Source organism: Ammospiza nelsoni, chromosome 2 (genome assembly GCF_027579445.1).
Source record: "Ammospiza nelsoni isolate bAmmNel1 chromosome 2, bAmmNel1.pri, whole genome shotgun sequence".
In the NCBI taxonomy this organism is placed as follows: domain Eukaryota; kingdom Metazoa; phylum Chordata; class Aves; order Passeriformes; family Passerellidae; genus Ammospiza; species Ammospiza nelsoni.
In genome coordinates this window covers 47,032,895-47,059,883 of record NC_080634.1, presented here as the reverse complement: position 1 = coordinate 47,059,883, position 26,989 = coordinate 47,032,895, and the positions used below count along the sequence as shown (strand labels likewise).

General features: G+C 38.0%; 1 protein-coding gene across 3 annotated transcripts in view; it reads left to right on the top strand.

Annotated features, from left to right (window-relative positions):
* Positions 1-24,041, top strand: part of PSPC1 (paraspeckle component 1) — a 58,900-nt gene extending 34,859 nt beyond the window's left edge. Inside the window, exons 7-11 of one of the 3 annotated variants that reach the window (XR_009420536.1) lie at positions 15,939-16,192; positions 18,985-19,089; positions 22,229-22,332; positions 22,581-22,858; positions 23,490-24,041. Coding sequence is in view for 1 of the 3 variants with exons in the window: in XM_059494029.1 (XP_059350012.1) it covers positions 475-660 (186 nt within the window). In the remaining 2 variants the exon portion in view is untranslated. Of the gene's footprint in view, positions 1-474; positions 6,166-15,938; positions 16,193-18,984; positions 19,090-22,228; positions 22,333-22,580; positions 22,859-23,489 lie in introns of those variants that run through there. The other 2 variants (XR_009420537.1, XM_059494029.1) reach the window with 2 other exon arrangements.
* The last annotated feature ends 2,948 nt before the right edge of the window (positions 24,042-26,989 follow it).

The following is a 26,989-nucleotide window of genomic DNA, read 5'->3' as shown; positions in this document are numbered from 1 at the left end:
TATAGAAGTCTTAAGGCTATTAAAACAATAAATGCAGTGTCTAGAAATACAAAAGCTGATTTCTTCCCCTCCTAGTTTGACAGTGTTTCTCTGTCTAATTTATTTAAGGGAGAAGCTTTGTAGTTGCTATGTAAGGCACAGTAGGGCTCAGATATAAAACTGTTTCCTGTCTCCTCTGTTACATAGAGAATATGTATTGCTTCAGATGTGCCTGTAAGGATGAAGTTACATTCAGCACCAGAGTCGGTCTTAAGTATTGTTTTTTAATTTTATATTTACTTTACAAAGTTGGAGCATAACATTAGCACTCTTTAATTTCCAGCTCTTTTTCCATAATAACTAATTGAATTGCTCCTTTCTTCCTTCTATGTGTGATCCTGATTCTGCTGGACTATCTGCTGAACTCCATGACAACATCACTTGTGATTTTTGTTGTAACTCACATTTGACATGTTCCAAATGGACTTGTGCTAGCATAATGAGAGATTCCCTCAAGGAGGCCCATCCCAGATGGGTTCACCTCTGGTTAGTAGAACGGGCTCTGAAACTCCTCAGCCGCCAATGAGTGGTGTAGGTGCCGTGAGTGGTGGACCTGGTGGCTTTGGTAGAGGAAACCCAGGGGGCAACTTTGAAGGACCTAACAAGCGTCGCAGATACTAAACCTTAATTCATTCCTTACTGTTTTAGAAATTCCAGTAAAATTATACAGTGATATGCCTTTATAATTTTAGCTGTTACCTGGAAACGGTTCTATTGTTATTGTAGTCTTTAAAACAGTTTTCTTTTGTAAAACTTTTTTTGTATTCAGTCATAGGCTTTGTAGTATAGAGCAGAAACGATGCGGATCATTATGTAAGGCAATGTGTTTGTGACTCCAGCAAAATGCAATGTGTGACTATGCTGTAAAACGTGCGGTTATCTGATTACAATAAAACAAAAATCACTGGAAAGGATTTTGGGAATGTTGTTACTAATACTGAGTAAGAATAATTTTATGCTTTATTATAAGTGGCATCATTTTAATTTTTATGTAGTTTCTACTATGTGTCAAGAAAGTTCCATTCTTAATAGTGTTTAGCTGAACTGCATGGTGCAGTACATACTATGGAAAACTTAAAACACAACTGCTTTTGTTTTGACTTTCAAAGAGCATAAAATTTTATACAAAGTGTTCTCAACGATGATGTGTCCTTGCATCTCAATCCACCATTGCAAACTTAGTCACAGTAGGCTTATCAACAGAGGTTATCTGTCAGACAAATTATTAGAAAATTTAACTTGGGGAGGGAAAAAAACCAAATTTGGAAAGGAATCTCTGTGTATGCTTTATTCATAACAGTATGAGTGAATTTACCTAAACCATATTTATAGAGGAGAAAATTGGTTGTGACATGTGTGTGTTCTGCTGATGGTTAAAGTGTCTCCCATTGCAAGGAAGGAGACATTTCTGCACAGTGGTCAAAAGCTTTCCTCTGTGTTTGCACATCATTATTAATAAGTATACATTTTCCCTAGTGGTTGGTTTGAATAAAAACATGTCTGTTATGAGTAACTGTTTAATTAGGAAGCAAATACATGTTTTTCAGTGAAAATAAGTGTTCACTTCTGGTTGAGTAATACGTATTTGGAAGGATTGCACATGACTATTCTTCAGAAAGTTTTACAGAGCAAGGAATTTGGAAAATCCCATTTACAGCATAACTCTCAGGGTAGGTTTGCTGCTTAAGTTTTAAGATAAAACTGGTAGTAAAGCTGTTAGGAAGCTTATTATGATTTTGTTTTGTCAGTGTTGGAAGATGATGGAAAAGACCTATTGGTTCTATTCCTGTAATGGCAATTAAGTAGGGATATTGGTTGGTTACTGTTACTTTTTTTCCTGGGCAAAATAGTTGTAAAATAGTAGTGATCTTTTTTATCAGTTCACGTACATTTTCAGAGGTAGACATAATGAAATTTTATCTGCATGAATTGTGAATTATCTGTATTGGTTAAAAACGGATTTGAAATAACCTGGTGCCCTAATAACATCCAGATGGTATATACATACCTCAGCATGAGATGCAAGCAGCAGAGAGGGCTTGTGTGTTACTTGTTAATGTGACAGTGATTGGCTTGGTGGATTGAATTTTGAGCAAATGGTTAACAAGAAAATTGCAGTATTGCTGACATTTTGGAAATACACTGTTACTTAAATTGCCCGTGTATATGGCTTAAGATACTGTTTTCATACAATTCAGGAGTTACTGTAGTGAAGCTAAGTATGTAGGTCCTCACTTGTGACATCTGTATCTGCAAAGCATTTTCCTTTATATTGTCTTTAATGTTGCCATTTTTTGCTTGACTTAACACATGCCACACTTTGTAATGCAATACTGAGTTACCTTTATTCTGGAATACTCTTTCTCCTTGGTATATGTATCACATTATAGCACTCATTCTTAAAGTAAACCTCAACCAAACTGCAAATGGTTTTCCTTTACACACTAAAAGGTCCTAAACATCAAGATTTGGGAAAATTACTGTTTTTTCACTGCTATGAACTAGGGCTTGTGTATGGCAACTAGTTAAACTCTCTGGTCTAGTGTCCCTTATGCAGTTGAAAATGCAGTTTACATTGGTATCTAGTAAGGTGTCTAAATATGAGATGACTTTTTATTAATATTTCCTGCCCTTGTACGTGACCTTTTTTAGAGGATTAAGGAAGTATTGGTGAATTGGTAGTTCTCAACTGTAAAGCTGTACAGGGAACATGTGTTAAGTACAAATTAAACTGCATTCAAAATGTTGGTTCATTTTCTTCAAAGGAAAAGGCTGTGTTATTCAGGCTTTTAGCCAGCTCCTGTATATTTGTTTAGCTATGTAAACCCTCCTCCTTATAATATCTGAGTATGTTTCAGAAGAACATTAAGTACACTGAATCTTCAGAAGTTGTTAATACTTTCTGTGCCAGCTTCATGCTATTTTAAGTGCATGTTTGTTGCACTGTGGTTTTGATAGCAAGTAGAGATTTGCATGTATTTGAAAGTTATTTTAGATTTTATTTAACATTAGTGATTGTCATTCCACAGTTGTGACCTGCCCCTCCTGTAAACCTCTGACTTGGATGGCTCTGCTGCATGGTAGCAGTGGATTTGTCAGCTGTCCTTACTGCAGAAAATAATTTAATCTATTTTTAAATGTCTGTGAACCAAGTCCTAACAAATAAATACTGAAATATATTTTTGGGCAGATTGTAAGGAGTTAATGAAGAATGCCTTTTGTAGCTGATGATATGCTGCTATGTTAAGCTCTTAAAAGTTTTCTTTAGGCTGCTTGGCTTAACTGTAAAGGCAATGCTTCTCGTTTTGCCAAATGTGGTAGAAACTGATCCTAGCTATAAAATAAACACGTAATTTTATTGAAAAAGGAATGGTCACAAATTGTTTCTTTAAAATGTGTAGATGTGGCCAGCCAGTATTTTTGTGTGAAGGTTCTGCCCTTCTCCTAAAGTGATTAATTTTTCTTGATCCTGGAGCAGTTTATCATTTTTTCTGTGTACACAGGTACTCAAGTTTTTAACTACATTTGCATTGTTTGACTGGAAAGTACAGTGAAGTCCTGACACTCTGCTATATGCTATGCTAAAACAAGTAGGCTTGGAATATATGTGAATCTGCCAACTACAGTGCACTTACTTTTATAATGTACTTACTGAGCTTTTACATTATTCCTGAAGTTTCATATTCCTAAACTACCAAATTTTCCAGTGAGATACAATTTTGGTACTTAAAGATAACAAAGCTTTACTATTCCATGTAAGTTAGACACTGTTCTGACCAATGTGCTCATTAGATAAAGCACATTGATATCTTGGGAAACTTTCTGGTGATCCTAATATACTTTACTGTATTAATTTCCTAAGAAAATCACAAACTACTGTGAATTACCTGGGAAGAAAATTCCTGACATGCAGTTCTTTTATTTGTTGTCCATGGTTTTTTTATGCAGTTGTAAATAAAGATATAAGTGGGAGGTTCTTACTAGAATAAAATTTAAAATAGATGGCAAGAAGACTGTATGAACTAAATAATTAAATTTTAAACATAAGCCAGTAGGATTTTGTAGTATGCATTTATTGAGGAGCATTCTGATATAAAGTATGCCGCCATATTCACCAAATTCATTTCTCTCTTTTCCTCTCTTGATTTCAGATATAGAATAATTTGTCATTACAAATACTTTGTAAGGTACTACAAACACAGTGACATTTATGAACTATGTCTTGCTAAACAGTTGCAATCTCCCTTGAGATAACTTGGCTCAAAAATGCTGAAATAACCAATCTAAAGGCAGATTCTCAAATGAAAACCAAAACCCTGTAGGCCTTTTTGAAGGGAGAAAATGTGATTGGAGGTGAGATGTTCAGCAATTATCTGGTGTGCTCTGGTGGCATGAAGTTCATTTTACTTTAGTTTGTTGCAGAAACAAATTTTTTGGGACTTCCTAATTTATCTATTTTTTAGAAGTTGGATCATGATTTTTCCCTTCCTCAGTCAAACTACAGCATTATTGAACCACTGAATTGGCACAGAATGCAGGGTAGCAACTAGAGTCAGTTAATGTTGGACCACAGATGTGAATGGGGTTCTAAATCCCATTCCTGAGATTTGAAATGTTGCAAATCCATGGGTCATTTTAGAGACTGCATGCAGCATCTTTTCTTAGCTTGTGCTTGTGGCCAGGAGTGGGGGACTTCAGAGAGCACATACTTCCAATGCAATCTAATTGTCTTCTCAGGAGCCCTCAAATTATTAATATGACACTGTGCTGTTAATAAGATGCCCATCTTGGAGTTTGGTGCTTTCCATGGGCTGTTAGCTCACGCTAGCATGAGGGAATATTGGACCAAACTTTCCTGACTCATCAGTGGTAAGGAGGGAGTGAGTGTGACCTATGAGAAATGCAAATCCAATACTTTAGATTATTGGATATTCAGTGCTAGTTTGGTGGCAAATGTTGAACAGTAGTAACCTGAAGGCATTTGCTTTCTTAAAAATTCACTTACTGAAATGTAAGAACTTAGTAATAATAAGAGAATTGACTAAAACCTTTGAACACCGAATGTCAGATAAAATTTTTCCCATTTGATTTTTTTTAATGTTACCTTTTGTTACTTTTCCAGATACACTGTAAAGTAGTTTTAGCCATCTCACCAGTCTAGTGTGTTTTGTTGATGGTTTCATGTGCTTTCCCATAAAGTATTTTAGAAATTGTAGCTGTAGGTATTTCAGGTGTGTTTTCATGGCAATCCATGAAATACTGAAGCTAGTTATAAAATTGTCTAAAATATTACTTGTAGAATAAATAAACTGAACATGAAATTTTAATGAAAACTATTTTTTTATGATTTTAAATGCATGGAAACAAACCTTCATTGTGTTAATTTTCAGTGGGATAGATTTTAATAGGTCTTTTCCATCTTGAACTTCCTTAAGATATCCTGAAAGTTAATATAATTGAAATTTGGAGGGCATCCTTAATAATGACCTCAGCCTGACTCTTAAAAGCAGTGTGAGAAGTTTCTTCTGTTTGGAACAGCAGCCCTTTTCTCCTAATTGAAGGAGCTATTTGGAAAACCATTCAGAGATAAGCACAACATACTTACAGGTAAAACTGTTTAACAACCCCTCTGCTCTAATGTAAAGATTATTGTACACACAAATCACAATGAAAGAAGAAAAGCAACTTTGTAAATGTGAGTAAAAACTGAAGTGATTTGTATGTGGTCCCTTGGGTGGAGAATAAAATGCTCATAATAAGAGATACGAGATTCAAAAGGAACTGGAGTGTGTTACTGCATACACATGTGGATAAGGTTTTTCCATTTGTTTGGGTAAATGATTTGTCTAGAGCTTCCATTGTTCCTAGAGTTACTAGTGTGCTTTTATGTCTCAGTTTCTGTAGAGTAAAGCATAGCTGTATAATTTGTTTGAATTTACATGCTGACTGTATGTGGGATGTTAAGTGCTTGACTTGAAAGAATTGCAGTGAGAATAAAGATGCTGTTCTTGACTTTAAGTAAAAACTGCATAGATCCTTGAACAGGAATAAGTGTGGAGATTCCTGTATGTAAATTGAACAAAAAAATGGGAGAGAGGGAATAAAGTAACATAATAAAAGTGAGAACAGTGTGGTTTAATTTTATATCTGCAACAGATTCACAGAAATAACTTAAAGTCTTGTTCTACATGAAAACCACAATGCAACTAATTTTTAATAGAAGAGGTGGAAATACCAGTTACATTCATGTCTTGGATTTTGGAACTGAATTTAGTTTTGTGCAGATGGCCAAAGAATAGCAGAAAAACTGAAACGAATTAATGTTTTAAAAATATTTTGAAATTCTTGGCTTGTATGGTGCGATCACTGCAGTTGGATATATCTCTTTGTGTTGCTTTTATGAAGTTGATGTGCAGGACTTCATTTTGTGGCTGAATACAGCAACCGTATACAGCGTACACACACCATGTAAGTATGTAACAGCTGATTTTAAGGTTGTTAGCCTCTCATCAAACTAGTGAGAATCCAGTCTTAAACCTGAGTGCATCATAGTCAGAGAAGCACCAAACAGAAGACCATGGTAAAGGAAAATGAAATAGTACATATCTATTAGTAGTAATGGGATGAGATTAAGGTATTTTCAATTTTTGGCCTTAATTCACTGTAATCAATTTTTTTTGTGTGTGACAGGGATATTAATTTTATTATCGGTAAAGATAAAGGCAAGAAAGAAAAAAAAAATTCCCAACAAAACACCTCTTCCAAAGAATCCCCAAACCCTAAATACCTCAGTGTACAGCCTAATCCCAAGCAAAATGTGTTTTCCCACTTGAAATAAATATGTGTACTTAAGCAAGGTAGAAGAGAAAATAAATCTAAAAATATGTAAAAACCAAAAGGGTTTACTGTAATTCTTTTTGCATCTGTTAGCTCTTGATATTCTGGTCATTTTAAAGTGTTTATTTTTAAAAAAAAAAATATACCATTACTGTTCATTATTTGTTATAAAAGGATTTATTCTACTAAATTTATTTATTGTTACTAAGTTTTCGATATTTTTATATAGTGTAAAATTGCATGAAAAAACACTGCATAAAGCAGCTATTGCAGTACTGTAGAATGCAGTCTTTGAACTGCTAGCTGAATTGGTCTTCCAGGCTGCTTACAAATGTTTTAAATATTTGTATGCTAATGGAAATTTGAAATATTTGTGTGCATATTTAAAATAATACAGTACGTGCCTTGCTGCAGATATGAATAGCCTTTTGCCCTCCTTGCTGCTTGGTCCTGCTCCCTCTGTGTCCCCAGGCAGGAGACACAGGTAAAGGCAGGTGAGGGAGACTGTGAGAATTATTGATTCTGCTTATTTCAGTGTGGAAGGAAAGAAGAGCAAGAAGGGGCAGTAGAGCAAGACTCTTCTTACCTGTGCATACATAGGGTAATTTGTGCTGCAGACAGAGAATATAGTTCAATAAATGTTCTCATTAAGTGAGTTTGGAAGAAGTACATAGCCTAGAACAAATGGGTAAGAAGTGTGTTGAGGGCTTTTAGATATCTGAATAACACGGTTATGGTTTACATTCTTGGTGATAGTTGGGCCAAGAGGGCGAGTATTTCAAGCAGTGAAAAAAAAAAAATTCCACTAAAATGTTGAGCCAAATTTTATGTGAGCTTGACCTGTCTGTTCACTTTCTGCAGTTACCAAGAAGGTTACTTGCAAGCCAGTAAAAAAAATGGAAAATAGTATTCTTTGTGATTTCTCCAGGAGAGATAATATACACAGTTGCTTTAAAAAGAAGCAAGACTATTCACATGTATTTTTCTTGGAAGAAAATATAAAAACTGCCATTACAAAGATGGGAAAAACAGTCTTTTAAAATGCTAACATTCTTCATTCTTTGACATGATAGCCTTGTGTTGATATATCTTGTTCTGCTTTTAAGGGAGAGAGCATGCGCAAGGTAAGCCGGAGCTGCAGTTTTAATCAACTTCAAATAAAAAGCTTTTCCCAGAAGACACACCTGTAATAATGAAACAGTAGTTAAGCTTCAGTTTTGTTTCAGTGTGGAACATTGTGTTTCTAGAATTTAGCATCATACCAGTTCCAGTTCCACATCTGACATTTTCGGAACCAGAGCTGTGCCAAATCATACAAATAAAGTTTTTGCCTTCGTGTGTGAGCAGTGCAATTACTGCAATTCAAAAACTGAATGTTCAAGAGTTTTAAAAGAAAATGTATGGAAGAATTGTCGTCTGTTGAATTGCTGGTTTAAAGGTGAAAATTGTCAACTTGGCAGCAGGGATGGCTTTACTTATGACATTATTTTAGGCTATGTGTCAGTTTATTATTACCATGTTATACTGTGTGTCATTTTTGTAATACCACTTAATGCATGTTTGACATTTTTCTTGCATCACACTTGTTGTAGTTTCACATATTATTCACACTGATTAATACAACTGTCTGTAGGTGGGGGTACCAGAGCATTTGTTCAGTATTACGTAACTTGTTTAGGAGGGTTTTTCATTGATAAGCTTGTTTTCTCTCTTGTGTTTACTCTGGATGTTCTGAGCAAAATACACTTTTTCTACTTTATGTGGGGAAAAAGCAACAAGTAATGAAAAAGTGGTTATTAGGAAAGTAAATGGAAGTTCTGGATGCTTCTTATTGTTTCTAAAATGACAGCTGACCCAGGAGAATAAAATCACTCGGTATACTTTCTGCATGACTGTGCTAGACTTTTCCCTTCTTACAGCACACTTAAGAATCATTATTCAAGGTTGCAAACAAAACTTTTAATTTCTGTCTGATTTTAATCCTGTGTTTACACGACAGTAAATTAAACGCAAATCTCTCAATGTTTGCTCTGAAAAGTGCTCTTAACTCCCGAAATTGTATTAAACATAAGGAAAAATAATTTGAGTTTCATAATTTTAAAATACTGAATTAGCCAGTCCTCTGGGGGTGCAGTGGGGGTGGAGGAAGCACAGATTTGTGGAGAAATCATACTCTTGTTTTCAGTTGCGTTGTGTTCCTGGGCATGCATTTTTTTACTCTTTACATTGGGCCCATTTGTTACAAAGATTTAAAAAGAAATATAATTTATCATATTTCATCCAGTTGTAAGTTCATTGCTACATTGTAAAAATCAAAATTTGTTAGTTAAGGCACATTTACTTTACTGGAGATTATGGCATGTAGTATAAATATCAGAAATAGGGTAATTCAAGTGTTGGTAGTTACTGGTGATATGTTGTTGTGCCTTTAAGCGTGGTTGGATAAAAGCTGATATATGTTGAGCATAACAATGTCTTAAAACTCAGTGCTCAGAACCTTGATGCTGAATTTGCATTTCTGCTTTATTGCTGTGATAATAACAAAATACTCACAGGTTTGAAAGTTTACATCTAGATATATGGAGGAGAGTAAAGGATTGAATATTGTAGGTTGCTTGGTTTTGAGGTCTTGTGTGGGAAAACTGATATTGTAGAATCTTTTCTATATGATTGCTTAAAAATCTGGTTTTTTTTTAAACTGTCTTGTATATTTAAAACTGTCCAGTGTGAAGGAAGCCAAATGATGTGTCTTTAAAGAATGTAGGAAGGCAATTTCACTAGAGGTCTTACTTGAGCTCTAAATCATTTACTGGTTTGACACTGAGGACATGGTGTCCTAGCTCTAACCTTACACTACAATTATATTGAAAAATTGTGCAAGCTTCTGCCAAGCTTTAGAAGTGATGTGAGGATGTAAGGTGACATACTGACTGTAGAACTGGGCCAAATTATTGATATTTGTTGCTTGTCATGGGCCTGCTCTGGTTATCCTAATCCATTCCTTTTAGGATTTTGTTTTCTTTTCTGTACTCTAGGTTTTCTTTTGTTTAAAAGGCTTTATGTTTTCCTGATAATGTGGAAGATATGAGCTGGATGAAACTTTATTTGGGGGTTCTAACACTAAACTCGATGGAAATGGTTTAAAGTAAGGGAAAGATGTCAGATGCACAGTAAACACCAGTTCTGTCTATGATGTGACAAGTTGTTACATACCTCTCCATATGCGTTTTGTTAGTATATATCATGTATGTTTTCTTAACCCATTGTGCCTTTAAAAAGGATTTATGTCTCTTTCTAAGGGGGGCAAAAATTTTTGTTCTGGATTAATTTCATTTCATTGTTTCTCTTTTGTGTAATTACGCAATAGTGAAGTGACAGAGAGTACACGAGAACTTAATAGATAGTTACTCTTTCTGAACTCAAAGATGTGTGCAAATACTAATACAGAAAAGTATAATTAGATAAGTGCTCTTCTTGGATTTACAGATGGGGGAGATGCTATTGTGGAAGAGCAGGAAAACGTGGCTTTATCTCATCTTTCACTTTGCAGCTTTTAATAATTTAGTAACTACCATAGAATTAAAGACCCCAAATACAACTCTTATAAACTTCATCTAAAATTCTTAAGTGTTGTTTCAGAGTTCTGCTATAAACAAAACTAATTCAGTGTAAACATTCAAATAAAATACATGCTTTAATGGAAAAAGTAATTGTGAAAGCCTGTGTTTTATTAAGGTAAGAAGAGTAATGTTATTGGGGAGTTAGGTGTATGTTCTCGTATCTTTACTTTTTGACTACACAACCTTAAAGGAATAGAGGTGAAATTAATGACATGCAGGAAAAGGCTAAATATACAGGACAAAATTTCCTGGGAAAGGACTGAAGTTCAAATATGTGTAACTTAAATACCAGTGCTTCCAGTAGAGGACTTCTGTCTTAAGTTCAGAAAGCTTCTGCTTAGAAACAGGTGCTGCCAAATCTAGTCCTGCTCTTACAGCAGGAAATTGTCATCTTTGCCTTGATTGTGACAAACCAAGAATAGGATTGTCAGGATTTAAATTTATGAAGAACCTAGTTATCTTGCCACAGTGATAAATTTGAATAGCTGAAGAGTCAGCATCTTAGGTAAGTTTGCTGAGTTGGTATATGTACAGCTGCATGATTGTCACAGCCTTCCCAGAACTTGGAATATGGTAGTGCCTTTGGTTGTTTCAGCAGTTGCTTCATGTGCCTGAGTTAATGAAGTTTATTTATGGCCACTCGGATGCTTTTCAAAGTCATTTTTCTGCTTAGCAAATTCTCTCAGGTAGTGACAGCCACTGCAGTTGTGGATTGAGAGTGGTGCCGTCATGGGGTGCTTAAATCAGCATGTGCTCCTATCAGCTGCAGTCAGCTTAGTTTGTACCTGTTCAGTCATTACAGTGCACTTCCAAATATTACTTTTCATTAATGAAAGTTGTGTTCTCAGTGAGGTATCGATACAAGCAAGTTTGAGTAGAGGCTTAAGAAAATAGAGAAAATACAAACTAGTTACACTTGTACTGTCAATGAGACAAATTCCTTTAATAATTCCAGGTGTGTTATGGAAAATTAATCTCTTGGATGGTTCTAATTCCCTAAGTTTGTAATAAAGGTACTTGGATTTTGTTCTACCTCCGTTTTCTGAGGCTCATCTTTAAACTGTTTGGACATCTGCATTTATTTTAGCTTTCACACTTGATGTAAACTAGAGTCCTTCAAACTTTATGCATAAATATACCCTGTTAGGGCATACTCATCAGTCAGGTGCTGATCAGATGCAAGATTTTGTAGAGTCCAGAATGAAAGTGTAAAAGTTGTTAAATAAGATGAAAGTAAGTTATGAGAAGACCAGAACAAGATTGAGCAGAATAGGAGAGCAAACTGCTTTGAAGGTGGTCTGTAAAATGTAGTGCAGAAGAATCTGATAACAAGTACATGTTCTGTTAAACTTTCTAAGAAACGGATGCATCAGGATGCAGAACTTCAGTATGAAATGCAGACTTTTTTGGAGAAGCTGCTGCTTGCTTAAGCGGAGTTTCTTTTTCAAGATGTTGCAAGTAATGTTTGTAGTGTATTAGAATGGATGTTTTTTACTCGCGTACATCAAAAGTCACAAACAGGTAACTGAAGTAACAGCTTTTATGTTTTTGTCTGTGTGTGTAACCATTTTCTCATTAATGTGTTGATACTTACAAACTTGGCACCCAAGATAATTTTGATAGCTTGTTTGTAAATTAGTATTTTTAATGTGAGAATTATAGTGCAAGCTTGCATCTTGAAATCTGAATGAGCTATGATGAAAAACAGTACCAGCAATCAGTCTCTTTGATTAAAAATATTTACTTTTGAATATGATGCCAAGTTACTGCCTTTGTATATAAGATGATATCAAAAGGGAGTTCCTCACTTCTCACACTGTGGTCATGGCCTAGTCCTGTGCAGAGGAGTGTCATCACAGAGGCCTTTACTTTGCTCTCGGAGAAAATGGTAGCCAACTGGAGCGACTTTATGGGGGCTATACGGTGGAATGGTTGATAGTATTCCTAACACTCACTAAGATGCCTCATCTGATATTCAGGCTTGAAATGATTTCTAATATAGTGCTTTTCAGTCCTCTGCCACAAGTTAGTAGGTGTTCAATTTGCTCTATGTATGATGGCTGAGCTTAAAGCTTTTAAAAAATGTTTGATATTAACTTAGAAAGCTACTTCACTTTGGGTAGGAAGAATAGCTTTTATCTTGCCGGTAGTAGTGACTTCTACTAAAATAAGGAATGCTGTACATAGAATTTACAGCATTCTATGGTACTATAAAGCTGAAATAAATCCTGATAGTGCAGCATCAGGAATATGTCCAGTTGTGCAAGGAAAGGACAAAGAGCGAAGTTTGAGTCTCAGCTTGCCAGACAGAGTAGCAAATAGAGAAATGGCTTCTTTATTCAACATTGCTTTGGGAGTTTTTTCAGGAACAGGTAAGTCTATGTCAGTGTACCAATATGGGGTAGAACATTTGCAGGATACCCTGCAGTTTATTAATGCTGTTTGTTGTCTTTGTCTTAAAATACAGATTCCATTTCCTGTATTTCAAATCTAATGTAAGATTTTTCTGTTTTCTACCAATTATGATTTTATTATGGTGGAAGCCAGAAGTTGATATTCTGCATTTCTTATAGAGTAATCTTATAGAGTAATCTGATGGAAGTTGTCACCCAGTAGAGTTAGTACAGGAGGGAAATTACTTAATTGCACAAAGAATCACAGATCTTTTGACAGGACCAGAAGAAATGGGTACACACAGAAACACAGGGGATTACTTCTGAGCATCCGGAAAGATTTCTACTGTGAAGGGTGACCAAGCACTGGCACAGGCTGCCCAGAGGTTGTGGAGTCTCCATTCTTGGAGATGCCACGAGCCATCTGGATGTGGTCCTGGGCACTGGCTCTAGGTGGCCCTGCCTGAGCCGAGGAGTTGGACCAGATGATCTCTAGAGATCCCTTCTGACATTAACAAGTCCATGATTCTGTCATCTAAGCAAAACTGAATTCATTAAACTTTATGCAAATGAATTAACAGTTAAACCCTATTACATGCTTAGGTGTTTGAATCCTTCCTTACTTGGTTTCATTTCAATGTAGTTGAATGTATTGGGTAGTATTGTTAAATTTTACATTTTCAAATGAAGCATGTCAAAGATGAAAGCTCTTGGAGTGAATGAGTTGATGTTAATAAAGACTGTGTGACCACATCTTGCCCTGCCCTTCCCCCAGCACAGTCTTACAGCTTCAGAGATTTTAGCCCCACAAAGATAAACAGTTCTGCTGTCACTATTTTGGAAGAGGAGGTTAGGACACTGGCCTAACTTGGCACCTGCTGCAAAAATGACAGGTAAGGAGCCTTACAGGAGGGAATGGGGAGCATTGTGTGAAGTTCTGTAAAGCAGAATTGCAAACACAGAAGCTGTGTATTAGTGAATTTCACAATTCCTTAGGAATACTGTTGTTGGTTTTTTTTTTTTTAAATTAGAGAAAATTGGACTATGCACAGTATAAGAAGTGTTATGTGAAACTAGATTCCCTCTTAGGTTTTGGAAGATAGAAAACATCCTCAAAACTAGTGAGGTCATCACTACTATATATCAGAATTATTCTATAATACAAAGCTTATGCTGGTTTTCTGTAGTCTTAAAACTAAGATATGAGAAAATTGTCTCTTAGGCTTTGCATATGCACATTTTTGCTACTTTAAAACAATTTTAAATATTTTTGAAATAAAAAATTAGTCTTAATAGAAGTATGCCTAATTAAACATTCCTAAAATCTTGGTGGTTCTCTTAACTCCTTGCAGAAGTTTATATTTGTTTGCATTGTGTGTAGCACAATGGTATCCTGACTTCTGTTAAAGCAATAGACCTGTACTGAGATCCTACTTAACTCTGTGCTAGCTGTGCTGGTTTAATGATATCTTGTTTACAGCAGACTTTTCTAAATCTCTGTCTGTGATAGGTGACCTCAGAGTTTCCAGAACCTGGCAGAACTATTTTGTGAAATTTTAACTCTAGCTTCCAGTGCAGCATTATCAGATGCTTTTTATCTGTCAGATTTCTTAAGTTTTCTTTGTGAAGTCACATCTATACATCATTATTTCTAGGTGAAAGAGATGATGAGGGTTAAAGGTTATTCTCTTGTTCCTTCAGCAGTTTTGTACTTCTTAGCTGTTCATGATAAAGTATCACAAAATGCTCAGAACTTCACATCTCTGTAACCTGTCATATGAGTTCTGAATGGAGAAAATAACACCATTACTTGGACATTTTTCCAAGATGCTCAGCATGAACACAGTCATTGAAAATAAAAATCTAAACATTGAAAGATATTTTTGCTGCTTCAATGACAACATTTGTAAAATGGGTAATTATGAAAATCAGTGATGAGCCAGCTATTCTGGTGGTGCAGGTTCCTCAACTTGAAATGGGAGTGTCATAGAGGGGAGGGGGCTGTATTTAAAAATACGGGATTTAGTTGCTGTTTCACACAGGATTGTCTTAATGACTTGGACTACTGTCTCACAATGCATAAAATTTTGCAAAAAATATAATGTGTGTGTATATATATATATATATATATATATATATATCAAACCCACTTGATGCTGTTGTGTCTTGCATCTAGGAATGTAATGACTTGCAATTGAGCAATTTTATTGATTTTATGAAGTGCTTACAAATTTTAGTATCTTTGAATTCAGACCTTGCTGAAGCTGTACAGATGAAAACTTTTGTGTCTTCTGTTTAAATGCTTTCAGACATGCTCATCATTCCCTAAATACTGAAGAAATCATCTAATTTCTATATGGTGAAGATCTGCAATCCAAGCAAAACAGAAACTAATGTCCCTTGATCGCAGATTGTCACTGGCATATGTTCATTGCCTGGCCACTAGTAACTGCCACCATTTGTTCTTTTTTGAAATCTGATCCCAGAGGAGGAATATTACTGCATTCACATTCCTCATTCTGTGTAAGATGCTAACTTCAGGTACCCTGCTCCTTGTAACTTTAAAGTTGTGAAATGGATGTAAAATATTTTTAACCATCTTGCAAAGGAAATTGAATGCCTTGTTGGCTTAGCTCAAGTAGTATTTCCCTTTTGTTTCTAGGAACTTAATTCTTCCTTTGAGTTTTAATTTGGTTTTTTTTTTCCCTTAAATGCTTGCTTGCTTCTACTTCTCTGCAAGTACTTAATATGCACTTATTAAGAGAATTTGACAAACACAAGATTTGGAAAAAATATGTTGCAGTTTGTCTCCTATAATCCCTGGCAGCTATGCAGTGATGCCAGGTAACAATTGCTTTTAGTCTCTAATGGTTTTATTGTCCTCAGGAAGGACTAGTCATAATTAAGATGAGCAGATTTGGCCAGACTAAAGTTAAAACTAAGAGAAGAATGGGGAGGATAAGATTGCCTGACCATTTAAGAATGTCTAGCACTGTATCTTCTGTTAGTATGTCAGCAGCCAACATTGTTATCTGTTACCTTTTGATAGGTAAGCCTGAACAAATGCAAACATGAACACAGCTCTGCGGATCATCTCGGGTTCCCTTTGGAAACCCCAAATAAGTGGCCACAAGGGATTGTGTGTTTTCCTGAGAACACCTCGGCATTGGAGTTCTTCTTTCTGTGTGCTGGATAGTGGTTCTGCTACTCTCAAAATCATACCTGTGCCAGCTGGTGCAAAATGCCATATGGTCACTTCAGTGGAAGTCAAAATTTACCTGTGCTGCTGTTGTGTGTTGCTAGGTAATTTTTAAAGTAGAACTAAAATAAAGGGGAAACTTAGGGGGGTTTTATTACTCTTACTTAAAGTAGCCACCAAAAAGCCTATTAACTAAAAAAACGGAAACAAAAACCTAAATCAAACCACAAAACCTGTTCTCTCAGTCAGTCTGGTGAAGCTGCCGTGCATCCGTGTGCAAGGTACATGTGCAGTGTCCTTCAGTGTTGGAGTGTCACAGCTGTTCCTGCTCCAAGTTGGCACCGGCAGCCTGGAGCTTGTCCCACAGAGCCGGTCTGTGCTGCAGATATCCTGCACTACTTGAGATAGCTGCACTTACGAGTTGGTTTTCAGTTTTCCTTTGTAACAGCACAATATATGCACAGTATCACTCCGTTTGTGTGTGATGCCTCTCTTCTCTCCAGAACAGGCATGTTTATCCTGTTGTAAGCCTTTTAGACTAGGTCAGATTCATTTTGTTTACCATACCCACCACACCCACTTTGAGCTTTAATTTAAAGAAGAACTTTATCATATGGATGAAAATTCAGTCTCTTTGAAAACAACTTTCGCTTGTGTTCCAGCTCACTCTTAGAAATCACATTTTTCATCACTGGCTGCTTGGATGCATTCAGCTCTAGCAAAGTAAATACTACTAATCATAAACAGAGTTTATATAGGGTAGAGAGGTTGGAATGATCTTAGAAGAGGGAGAATTGTGAATAAATTGTGCAGAGGCACATTCCTAGTAGAAACTATAGACAATTTAACACTTCCTAGCTGTCTTACTGGGTGTTTTTAGAGCCTGTAATCAAAAATTGATGATAATTATTTGGCTACAGCTTTGTCACTAATATCTACTGGTTGCCAAGAATATGGCACACTGCTTTCTCTTCAGTAAATCTGGGTGACCAAGAAAGAGAAAGTAATATTCACTGTCAGTTACAGAAACTGGAGAGACTGTGTTAGGCCTTGATGCTTTAGCTTTCTTGATGGGGGAAAAAAAAAAGGGAGAAAGTAATTATTGGGTTTTTTTAATAATAAAATACAGACTGAACTGTGCAGTTTGTTATTTTAGCTGTCCTGTTAGATGGGTACATACCTATCAATAGCTACATTAATTGCACCATGTGGAGGTGATGTCTCAGGACACTAACACTTCTCCAGATGACAGTTCCAGCCAACTCCCTATGACTGGCAGTTCATCACTACAGCTATTATTGCATTTGACTTGCTAAATGATTGTAGAATCAACGCAGTTAGAAAGGGTTAGTGGGCTGTGCTCTTTTATTTGTGCTTTAGGAAGAAAGTGTCTATCTTGCTGAATGTCTGGTACAGAATAGATAACTTCGTAAATCTGATAGATAGCAAGTTTCACCATGGTGTGGGAGGGGAGATAAAAAGGAACCAAATGGGAGAATTGATTTAATAGGGCTCATACATTAATCATGCCAACTTTAAAATGGTATTTATTCTGAGCTGCACATCTCAGCCTGTTTTCAGCTGTGTCTGATAAGGTAAATGTTAACTTTATTGTAAACGTTTGTGGTTTTATGTTGTAATTTGCACATATGTCACTTCTTGAATTGGTTTTTGGGACTGTTCCTAAAGTGAAGCTAGCCTGAAAGGTGTAACCTGTGTGTGGCTTTCCAAAGGAATTCTTTCTGTAATAAATGCTTTGCAGAGTGTGCTAAGTTTTATGATCATCAAAACGGGACCTCAAGATGTTGGAAAATAATTTTAACAAGTTTTTACTTGGGAGTATGGGGAGTTCTTCACCCCTTTGTGCTGTTGTGATGAGGACCTTTCCAGGCAGTCTTCTCTGTAGACAGTTTCTTGGGGCTCTCAGGCTCTGCAAACACCTTTCTGTGCCTGAGTAAGGGATTATGCTAAGCCTATCAAACATTGCACTGCTCACATCTTTAAGTCTGAGACACTTATGGAGAAGAGGTGATTTTAATTCTGGGAGGAGGGAATGTGTCTACAGGTGAGAGCTATTTCAAAGCCTGAATGGCTGGGGCATGGAGCTGTTGAATTTTAAACATTTTGGATAGTTGATTTGCATGTGTATTCTAAGACACTGTGCAAGGTGGATACCACTTACTGCAAATACAAGCCAATCGATTGCAGAAGTTGTAAAATTACAGAAGTCCTAAACTTTTGCATCAATTTCTAATGTTTGCAGTATTAAACTGTATTTTAAGAATGATACTTGTATGCAGTTCTGTTGTGAGATGGTTTTTTACTCCAGCTCAGTTCAGGTGTATCATTTTGATAGATAACTTTGCCCCCAGTTAATAATGTCTGTACAACAACATACTGCAGAAAGAGGAGACTGCAGTGAGAGCTATTAGTTCTCAAGTGTCACTAATGACTCAGTGTTGTGTGCAGGGATCCTAATCATTTTAGTGGCACTAATATTAGAAGGATGAAATGCCACTTTTGCCATGTGCCTTGGCAAGCTTAGAATGTCCAGACTGTCTAGTGGCACATGAAATACTTATGTTTTAGAAAACCTCCAAAGGGAAATGACTTGGGGCTCTTTGGATAAGAACTGCAGTTAATCTACTCCAAGCAGAAATATGAAAATCTAGGAACAGCTGTTGTTGAACTGCTGAGGTAGTAAAAATTAAATAAAATCTGTGAAGAAACAACTGAGTGGTAAGAATGGGTAGAGAATAAATTGATTTTTTTGTGGTAATGGGAAGTTTTATTATGGTTTATTACTCCATATATTATGGGTTTCTGAAAAGAGAAGCTACTGCGTTTTCCCTTTTGCTTGAAATGTCAGTTATTTACTGTCTCTTTATTTTTTTAGGTTACTGTTAAAATCTTAAAAATGCAGATGAAGACTGGCTTGTGCAGAATCCTTCTGGTATCTTATGCAGACAAAAGAGAATCCTAAACCAGGTTTTAGTACAAGGTATGTATTAAGGTATATGGCTTTATCCAGCAGTTACTGAAATCAGTCCCCCACTTTTTGTTCAGATTTGTGATTTGATGTAGTTGTTCTTCTACACTTCAAGTAATACTTGATTTCAGATAATGTAATTCCTGGCCTAATTCCTGACATGTGTTATGTTTTTAAAGGACTTCAAGCATATGCACACAGCCTCTAGCAGTCAGCTCAAGCTCTGGCCAGCCATCCAAACCCCACAGTGCCACATTAATATGACGCCATGTCTGAGCTGCTGGATGTTACTGATACATTGCACTTAGACTCCTGATTGTTTGTACAACCAACACAGTAGTTACTGATTCTGAACAGTCTTTGGCATTAATCAGAGGGCTCTGGTCTGGAAGGTGGTGTCCATGCACTCTGGGAGCATGGGGCACAGTTTGATTTGTGTGCACACAGGTGTGTAGTGCCATCTGCCCTGACTTTGGACAGCATTTCAATGGTGTTGACAGATAGCAAGGTTTTAAAGGGAGTTCTGTGTGGCTAAGTTCAATAGTTCTGGTAGCTCCAAAATTCCAAAATACCAGTTATTTTTATGAAGTAAAAGTAAATTTAAACACTAGTTGGATTTGACCAAGATTCTGCAAGTTCTAGTGGTAAAGCAAGAGAAACTTGTGTTAATTCTTCTGTTTGTTTGGCTTGGCAAAAGGACTCAGAGCTGTCTCTGTAGTTGTGTTAACAGTAAATCAGAGAACTGGGAATATAAAGGACCAGAACAATTCATCTGTTTTGTAATCACATGTAATAGGTGTCCCTGACCATGGCAGTGGTTCAGACCAGCTGATCATCTCTCTCCATGTGCTGGCAACTTTCTTTGTAAAGCAGGATGCCATTTGGATGCCTTTGTGGCCAGGTTGCACTCTTTGCTCAGGGTGGTTCTTGGACCTGGTGTTCACCAGGGCCACCATGTCCTTACCTGCAAAGGGGCACTCCAGCCAGCTGGCCTCCAGCCTGTCCTGGTGTCTGGGATTATTTCTCCCCAGGAGCAGGATATGACATTGGCATTTCCTTCTGTTGAATTCCATGAGATCCTGTAAGCCCATTTCACTAGCATCTCAAGGGATAACTGGATGGTAGCATGACACTATGGCCTTAGCAGAAATATGGCCTCCATATTTCTATGGAGGCCACTATAGCATGACACTATGGCCTCTCAGCTTTGTCACCTGCAGACTTCTGAGGACATGTTGTCCCATCAACCAGGGCAGAAATTAACATCCTGAAAAGGACTGGCCTCAGTGCAGGGATACTCTGCTATTCACTCATGTCCAAGAGGACTTCATGTCACCAACAGCCTTCTAAGCCCATCTCTTCAGCCAGTTTTTAGTCAACCTCATGTTCCACTGAGCCTATCAGTAGTCTGGCAGTATCATGACAGGATCAAAATGATAATTGGAGATACTATGGCAAAAGATTTCCTAAGCCAAGGCAGATAATATCCACTGCTCTCCCCGTGTCCACTGAACTGGTCACGTCACCAGAGAGGCGCTCCAGTTGGGATCCTTAAGAATTTGCAAATGACCTTGTTGTAAATCCATGCTGACTGCTCCAACTTACCTTCTTGGTCTGGAAATGTTTTTTTGGAGTAGTTGTTCCATCACCTTCCGAAGGCCTGTAGTTCCCTGAGTTCTCTTTCCTGCCATTCTTGAAGACTGGAGTGACTTTTGCTTTCCTCTGATCCTTGCACACTTCTCTCAGTTGCCACACTTTGTCAGCAATGCAGGGTGGCCTTGCAAGACCAGCAGCCAGCTCCTTCAGCACTCATGGGAGCACCCTAGCAAGCTCAGCATGTGTGACTTGTCCAGTTTGTGTTCTCTAAGGTGGACCCTGTCATGTTCTTGGTTCTGGGAATGGCACTGACAAGATGGGAAAGTTGTTGCACACCTTTTTGTGGTTCTGCTTTTGCCCTTTACTGAGGAGTCCCATTGTTTTCTAGTTGTAGTAAAATCACAGTATAAAAATTATCACACAACAACTGGCAATATAAACCAGACTACTGAAATAAGCAACCTACAAGCATTTACTCACAAAATCTAAAAAAGACAAGCAGCTAAAGCTCTTTGTCAGAAAAGTAGAAATAAAACAGAAAATGGCTGCCTAATTTTTTCAGAGTTTGATTCAAATGTTTTTGTTTTTTTTTTTTTTTATCCAGAGGACATTTTGTCTTGACCATGTAGCCATTGGAATTCAGTCTTGTTTGTCACTACATATGAGAGTGCTGCTGTGCACAAGAGCCATTTGGGAACCTCAGTGTTTGGCAGGTTTCCCGGGCATCTCAGAATTTTTCTGTCAGCTTACAGTTTCCTTCCTGTGAAGGAAAAAACAGGTGGTCAAGGTTCCTTGGAGATACAAGTGTTCCTTTTACTGGCTAAATAACAACTCCTTGTCTCAATGAAGTGATAAGAACCTTTCTTCCTCTTCCCCCATTCCTCACATGTATGGAGGCTTCAGATCGCAGTGTGAACCTGGCTGACCAAGTATAATGGCCCAATGAATTTGTGTTTAGTATTGTGCCAGGCTGCCTGCTCCTGGGCTTCCTGAACAGAGGGAGCTCCAGCTGCCTCGGCGGGGGCAGGGCTGTCTGAAAAATTGCTGGCATTGCCCAGCTCTTTATCCAACTGTATTTGCTGTAGGGGGATAGAATATAAGAAAATAAAGATAGTGTAGAAAGTAATCTTCCCCCCAAGGAGTTGCAGGTGGGCCACTTATCAAAGACTAGGAACAGGCCTGAATTTAATAGGCCACAGCTGTAAGCAATGAGAAGAGTGCTATAAAAGAGTGGGGTGGCTGGTTGAGGAGGGAACTGGGGTTAGTTGGCTGCTTTGTGAAGAAGGAAGAGTCAGTGCTCTGAGGAGCTACCCATGAGAAACACCAAGAAGGTATGAAATGTTTGTGATAAGGAAACAATAGTATGGAACCCCTGCAATAAGATGAAAACATTTGCTGTTGTGTTGCTCTGTTATTTGCCATTTGAGTCTTAAGCGCTCTACTTTGATGACAAAAGCACACTGTCAATGAAGTTATCATTGAAGTGTCTCTTGTAACTCCTCAGCCTGAATTGTACTTACTTCCTGGAAATGTTTGTCTCCATTCAATGCATTAGGTTTCAATGGAAGCCGCTGGTGGCTGCCCACCCTCAGAACTGAGGCTGTTACATTGTGATGATGTGCAAAATGCTGCTCTGCACCTTGGACAAGGACCATCAGGGTGAGAATGTAATCGTGTTGTCACTTGTTAAAACTCATAATGGTACACTTTGTACTCAGTTTTCAGTTTGTTAGTACTATTTTTGTGCTTAATGCATGAATTTTTTTTTTCCTTGTATCTCTCAGTGCTCTTGGGCAAACAAATAATGCTGTTATCTAATAAAATAGTAACTAAATCCAGCACACCTGGCTGAAGGTAGGAGGACAAACTGATCATTCTCAGTTAAGCTGTTTTCTCTCTGCTTGCAGACAGGCCAGACCTATGAGACCTGAGGGAAAAGGGCTGTTTGAAATGACAAAAAAGAACATACACAGCTTGGAGGTGGTGTCCCCCACCAATACCTCAGCTTGGAAAAGACATAAGAATGTGAATACATCTGCTTGTGAGCTCCAAGTCCTCTTCCTACATGAGGAGACAAGTTATAGCTTTTGTGATGTTACTGTCTTCAGCCTCTGGCACAGAAGGTGGTGCCAGTCCAGCATTTCATAGCAGAGCTGATGTTGGCCTGCTTTGATGTGTAACTGAGGTACTGATGCCCTTTTCATCTAGACTGCGCTCCAGGCAGATTTTCTTTTTAGAAACAATAGTGTTAAGGGAAATGGGTGTAACTAAAAGGATTAAAGTTTGCATGTTCTATAAGAATAATAAGAGTAAATGATATATTAAATGATTGCTCCTTGGTTTAACTGATTGCTGTTGGACTTTAAAAAAGCCTTTTAAAAAGTAAGAAAATATTTTGAGCCCTACAATATATAACAAAAAATAGGAAAGTGGTAGGGTTTAAAGAAAAAGCAGTAGTGTGGATTGTGTTTATGTTGCAGTAGTTTAGAAGAATATGGAAGTATTAATTACCTGGAGAAAAATGGTATGAGGCAGTGATAGCTGAAAAGAACTGGAAGGAAATGCTAATCACAGAGGAGATTACAGCTGCAGGAAGTTGTCTGTGCTGTTGAGTAAGGAGTTATGCTACAAATGCCAGCTGTCTTAATGTAGCTCAATAAAGGAAAGAAAAAACATGAAGAATGAAAAATTAATTTTACGTGATGTGATTTGAACACTGGCCTGTAACATACCACGAGGGTTTTTTTCAAATTTCTATAGCTGTTGTAGAACTGTTTCAAATTAGTAACAGGATGTTTATTTTTTATTTCCCGAAGTCAGCAATGCAGTGGACATGAATTGAAGACTTGACTGGAACCTCACAGTTAAATCCTGCAGTGGGAACTGAAGTAAGCCGATGCAGTTGTAGATCCTGGTGGTGAAGAAGCTTTGCAGAGGCTGATGTGGGTCCCGAGGGACAAGTGAAGATGAAGGTGTCCACCCCCATGCTGGGCTCCATTAGAAGATCATGGCTGAGCAGGGGCCAGAAGAGCAATCTCTCAGTTCAGTACTTCTGAGACTGCACTGTGCCCAGTTCTGGGCTCTTGAAGACAAGAAGATGGAAGCCATTGGGCCATGGAAGCCATTGGGCAGTCAGAAGGCTGTGGAGCACAGGAGCCACAGGGACAGGCAGCAGGGGTTTTTCCAGCTGGAGAGCAGGAAGTAGGGGTGGTTAAGAGATCCTGTTAATCTGGCTGCGTAAGAGAAGCACGTAGAGAAAATGGGGCCAGGCTCATGGCAGTGGTGCACAGTATGGTGGCAGCTTTGTTCCATTGTTTCAGTGCATGGCAGTGGTGCACCATGCTACTAATAAAAGCAGTACAAGGCAGTACCGTGTGGCTGTACTTACCTGGACTCCCTGCACTGTGGAACCATTGGGGGCTTCCTGGTTTCAGGAAGGGTGGATGCAGAGGACTTGGTCTGGAGGTTCACTTGTGGTTTTAGGGATCTTAACCCTGCTATTCACTGAAAGAACTACCCTGATATTGACACAGCAGAGCTGACAGATCGATAAAGGTGAGGGAACACCCAAAGTTTTGTATCTCCTGTGCAAGCATACAGGTCTCAAGCAACCTTCTAAAGCCTTTTTGAGAAAAACTGTCAGCACAATCTTTACAGGTGGGAGGGGCTGAGACAGCACCTTCCCCTCTCCCCCACTGGAAGGCTTATTCAGTGTAGGACATGCAGCTGCTTTAACAGAGCTTTCTTCCCAAATTCATCAAACTGTTCTTGGCTAGGGAAAGTCCATACAAGTAACAGCTACAGGGTGCAAGACTTCTCATCAGGAAGTGGGAGTCTGCACTACAGATTGAGATGTCACCACATGGATAACCCTGTCCCCTCAAGCTCTGGTGGCCCATGCCCACACAGTTGCAGTGAATCCAGTTTTGGAACAGGCCCTCATCTTCCTGGGTGTGTAACAATGTCTTCAGTTCCCATTTGCATGGTTTGGGTTTCTCAGCAGCATAGCTGTGCCTTCCTTTAAGAGCAAGAGGCACAGCAGCAGAGGGAGACAATGGGAAGGTCTGACCCCTCTACTGTAACTGCAGCAGTGTGACCAGTAACTAACTGATCAGAGGAGTTCCTTACAATTCAGATCATGCAGGAACTATTACAGACATTCTGGAAAAAGGTTCATTTCTAGCTATCACGCATGACTGGTTTGCTGTGGAAAAACAGGAGACCTGAAGTCAGAAAGAACCATCCTCTGCCTGGTTCCTTCCTGCTGTCTGCTACACTTGAGGTATCTGAGCTTTGAGAAACCCTTTTAAAGCTTAATTTTTCCTGCTGCCTCAGTTCTGCTCAAATTTCTAGTGTGCGGTGTCTTTTTTCAGGTGTTTTTTTCCAAACTCATCTTTGTCCCTCACTCAAACATTTTAGCCATGTTCAGAAGGTGAAAAGTATACATCTTTCTTAAATTCAGACTGATGAAATCCCATTTTGTTTTTGCAAATGGGTGCAGAAAGCACAGAAGGCCTGTGACATGGTCAGCTGCATCACCCACCAACCTTCAGCACCGGTGAAAGAAGCCAGAACAGCAGTACTGGTGCTGGAACAATGAAGGTAAAAACCCTGAGCCTTCAGAACCATCTGCTACCTCTGCAATTCATGGGAACTGCAGCTGCAGCCCTTGCTGATGGCAGCAAGAAGAAACTGAGCAAGTACTTCACAGGTATTTCTCCATAGTGCCTAAATAATTGTTTTTTATTGTAGCTACTTTCTCTTCATCCTTTGTCCACCAAAACCTTTTTCAGCAATCGGGCAAAACCCATACAATAAAAACTGACAAAACCCAGCTTCAAACAGCTTTTCATACACTTCTTATGCATCTTCAATAGGGATTCTGAATTTATACTGCCAACTAAAAGAGAAAGATGGCTGCAAAATATTCATCCCTAATAAAAGCATCATGAAACCCAGATTTTATTCCCATGTTCTGTAGAACTCCTCCCAAGTGCCTCAGGATAAAAAACAAAACAACTCCCCAAATCAACAGCCTCTGACAAACTACTTGCTCTATCAACTCTTGGAGCATTACTAGACATTTTTAGGTTAGACTGTACAACAGTTTCTAAATAGCATCTCTATCATTTGAACATTTGATCAAAACACCTTTTATCCCCGCCTGGAGCAGCTCCAGCATTTCCCACTGGCAGGTACTGTACAGAGCTTGTGCCACACACACTGTGCTGCCACATGTCCTGCGAGGGGCAGCTGTGCAGATGAAACCTGGCATTCCAGCATAAGGAAACACAAGTGTCCCCTTTCCTTATGCATCATCCAGGCTTATGCACGGGGACTACAATTTCAGCTACACAAAGTCCCAAGTGTTGGCAGTGACATACCTGATTCTCAGCCAGTGCTTTTCATGCATCTCAGGTGTTCACACTTAGCAAAGTGAGGTATCTAACATATTTCAGAGAGGTGGAGGTATAAAGTCTGTTCAAAACCCAAATTTGTTAAGATTTCATCAATACTGTGCAAAAACATAAGCAACTATTCTAAATCAAAACAGAAACGAGTATTTCTATGTCATGCTGCTGTTCTAGTTTTATATAGCTTAATGTGACATTCCACAAAAATTGTGTCCTTTGTTACTCATTTGGCATCTCTTAAGTATGAAAGATGTAAAACTTTAGGAACCAAAAATTAAAAACTGGTTAACTGAAATTTATATTAAAAAATCACAGTTCTTAAAATGATACTTCATACAGCTGCACCATTTGGATGGTGAGCAGTCAAAATTATCAAGAATTTATGCACAAGTCTTGCTAATAATATAGGCACACAGTGGCATGTAAACTACACATGACAACTAGAACAGCAAAGGCACGATCTGGTTTGCTTTTTCCTACCTTTCAAGAAGTTGGTTAATTTACAAAGAAAGATATTCTATACTCCATGCAGAAGTATTACATTTATATTTTACAGCACAGGATCATTACAAAACTGCTGTCATCTGATAAAACGGGTCATTTAAATAAAATAATAATATAATAATAAGATAAAAAGATAGCAGCTTTTCGCACTGAGGAACTGAATTTCTGAAGTAAAGGACAACACATGTTCTGTCATCTGTCAGGCTGAGGACATCTGAAATTCTCTATGTATCTTCTCGTCTACAAAAAGCACTGCCTGGACACTGAAGGTAGCTACAAGTCTTCTGATTTGCTATTTTCAGCTTGTATTTGTTCTCAGATGTCACGTAAGACCTCAAAAGTTAAGATGTCTGTAAAACTACCAGATGCTTCTCTAATACCAAAGCAGGTTAAAGTAG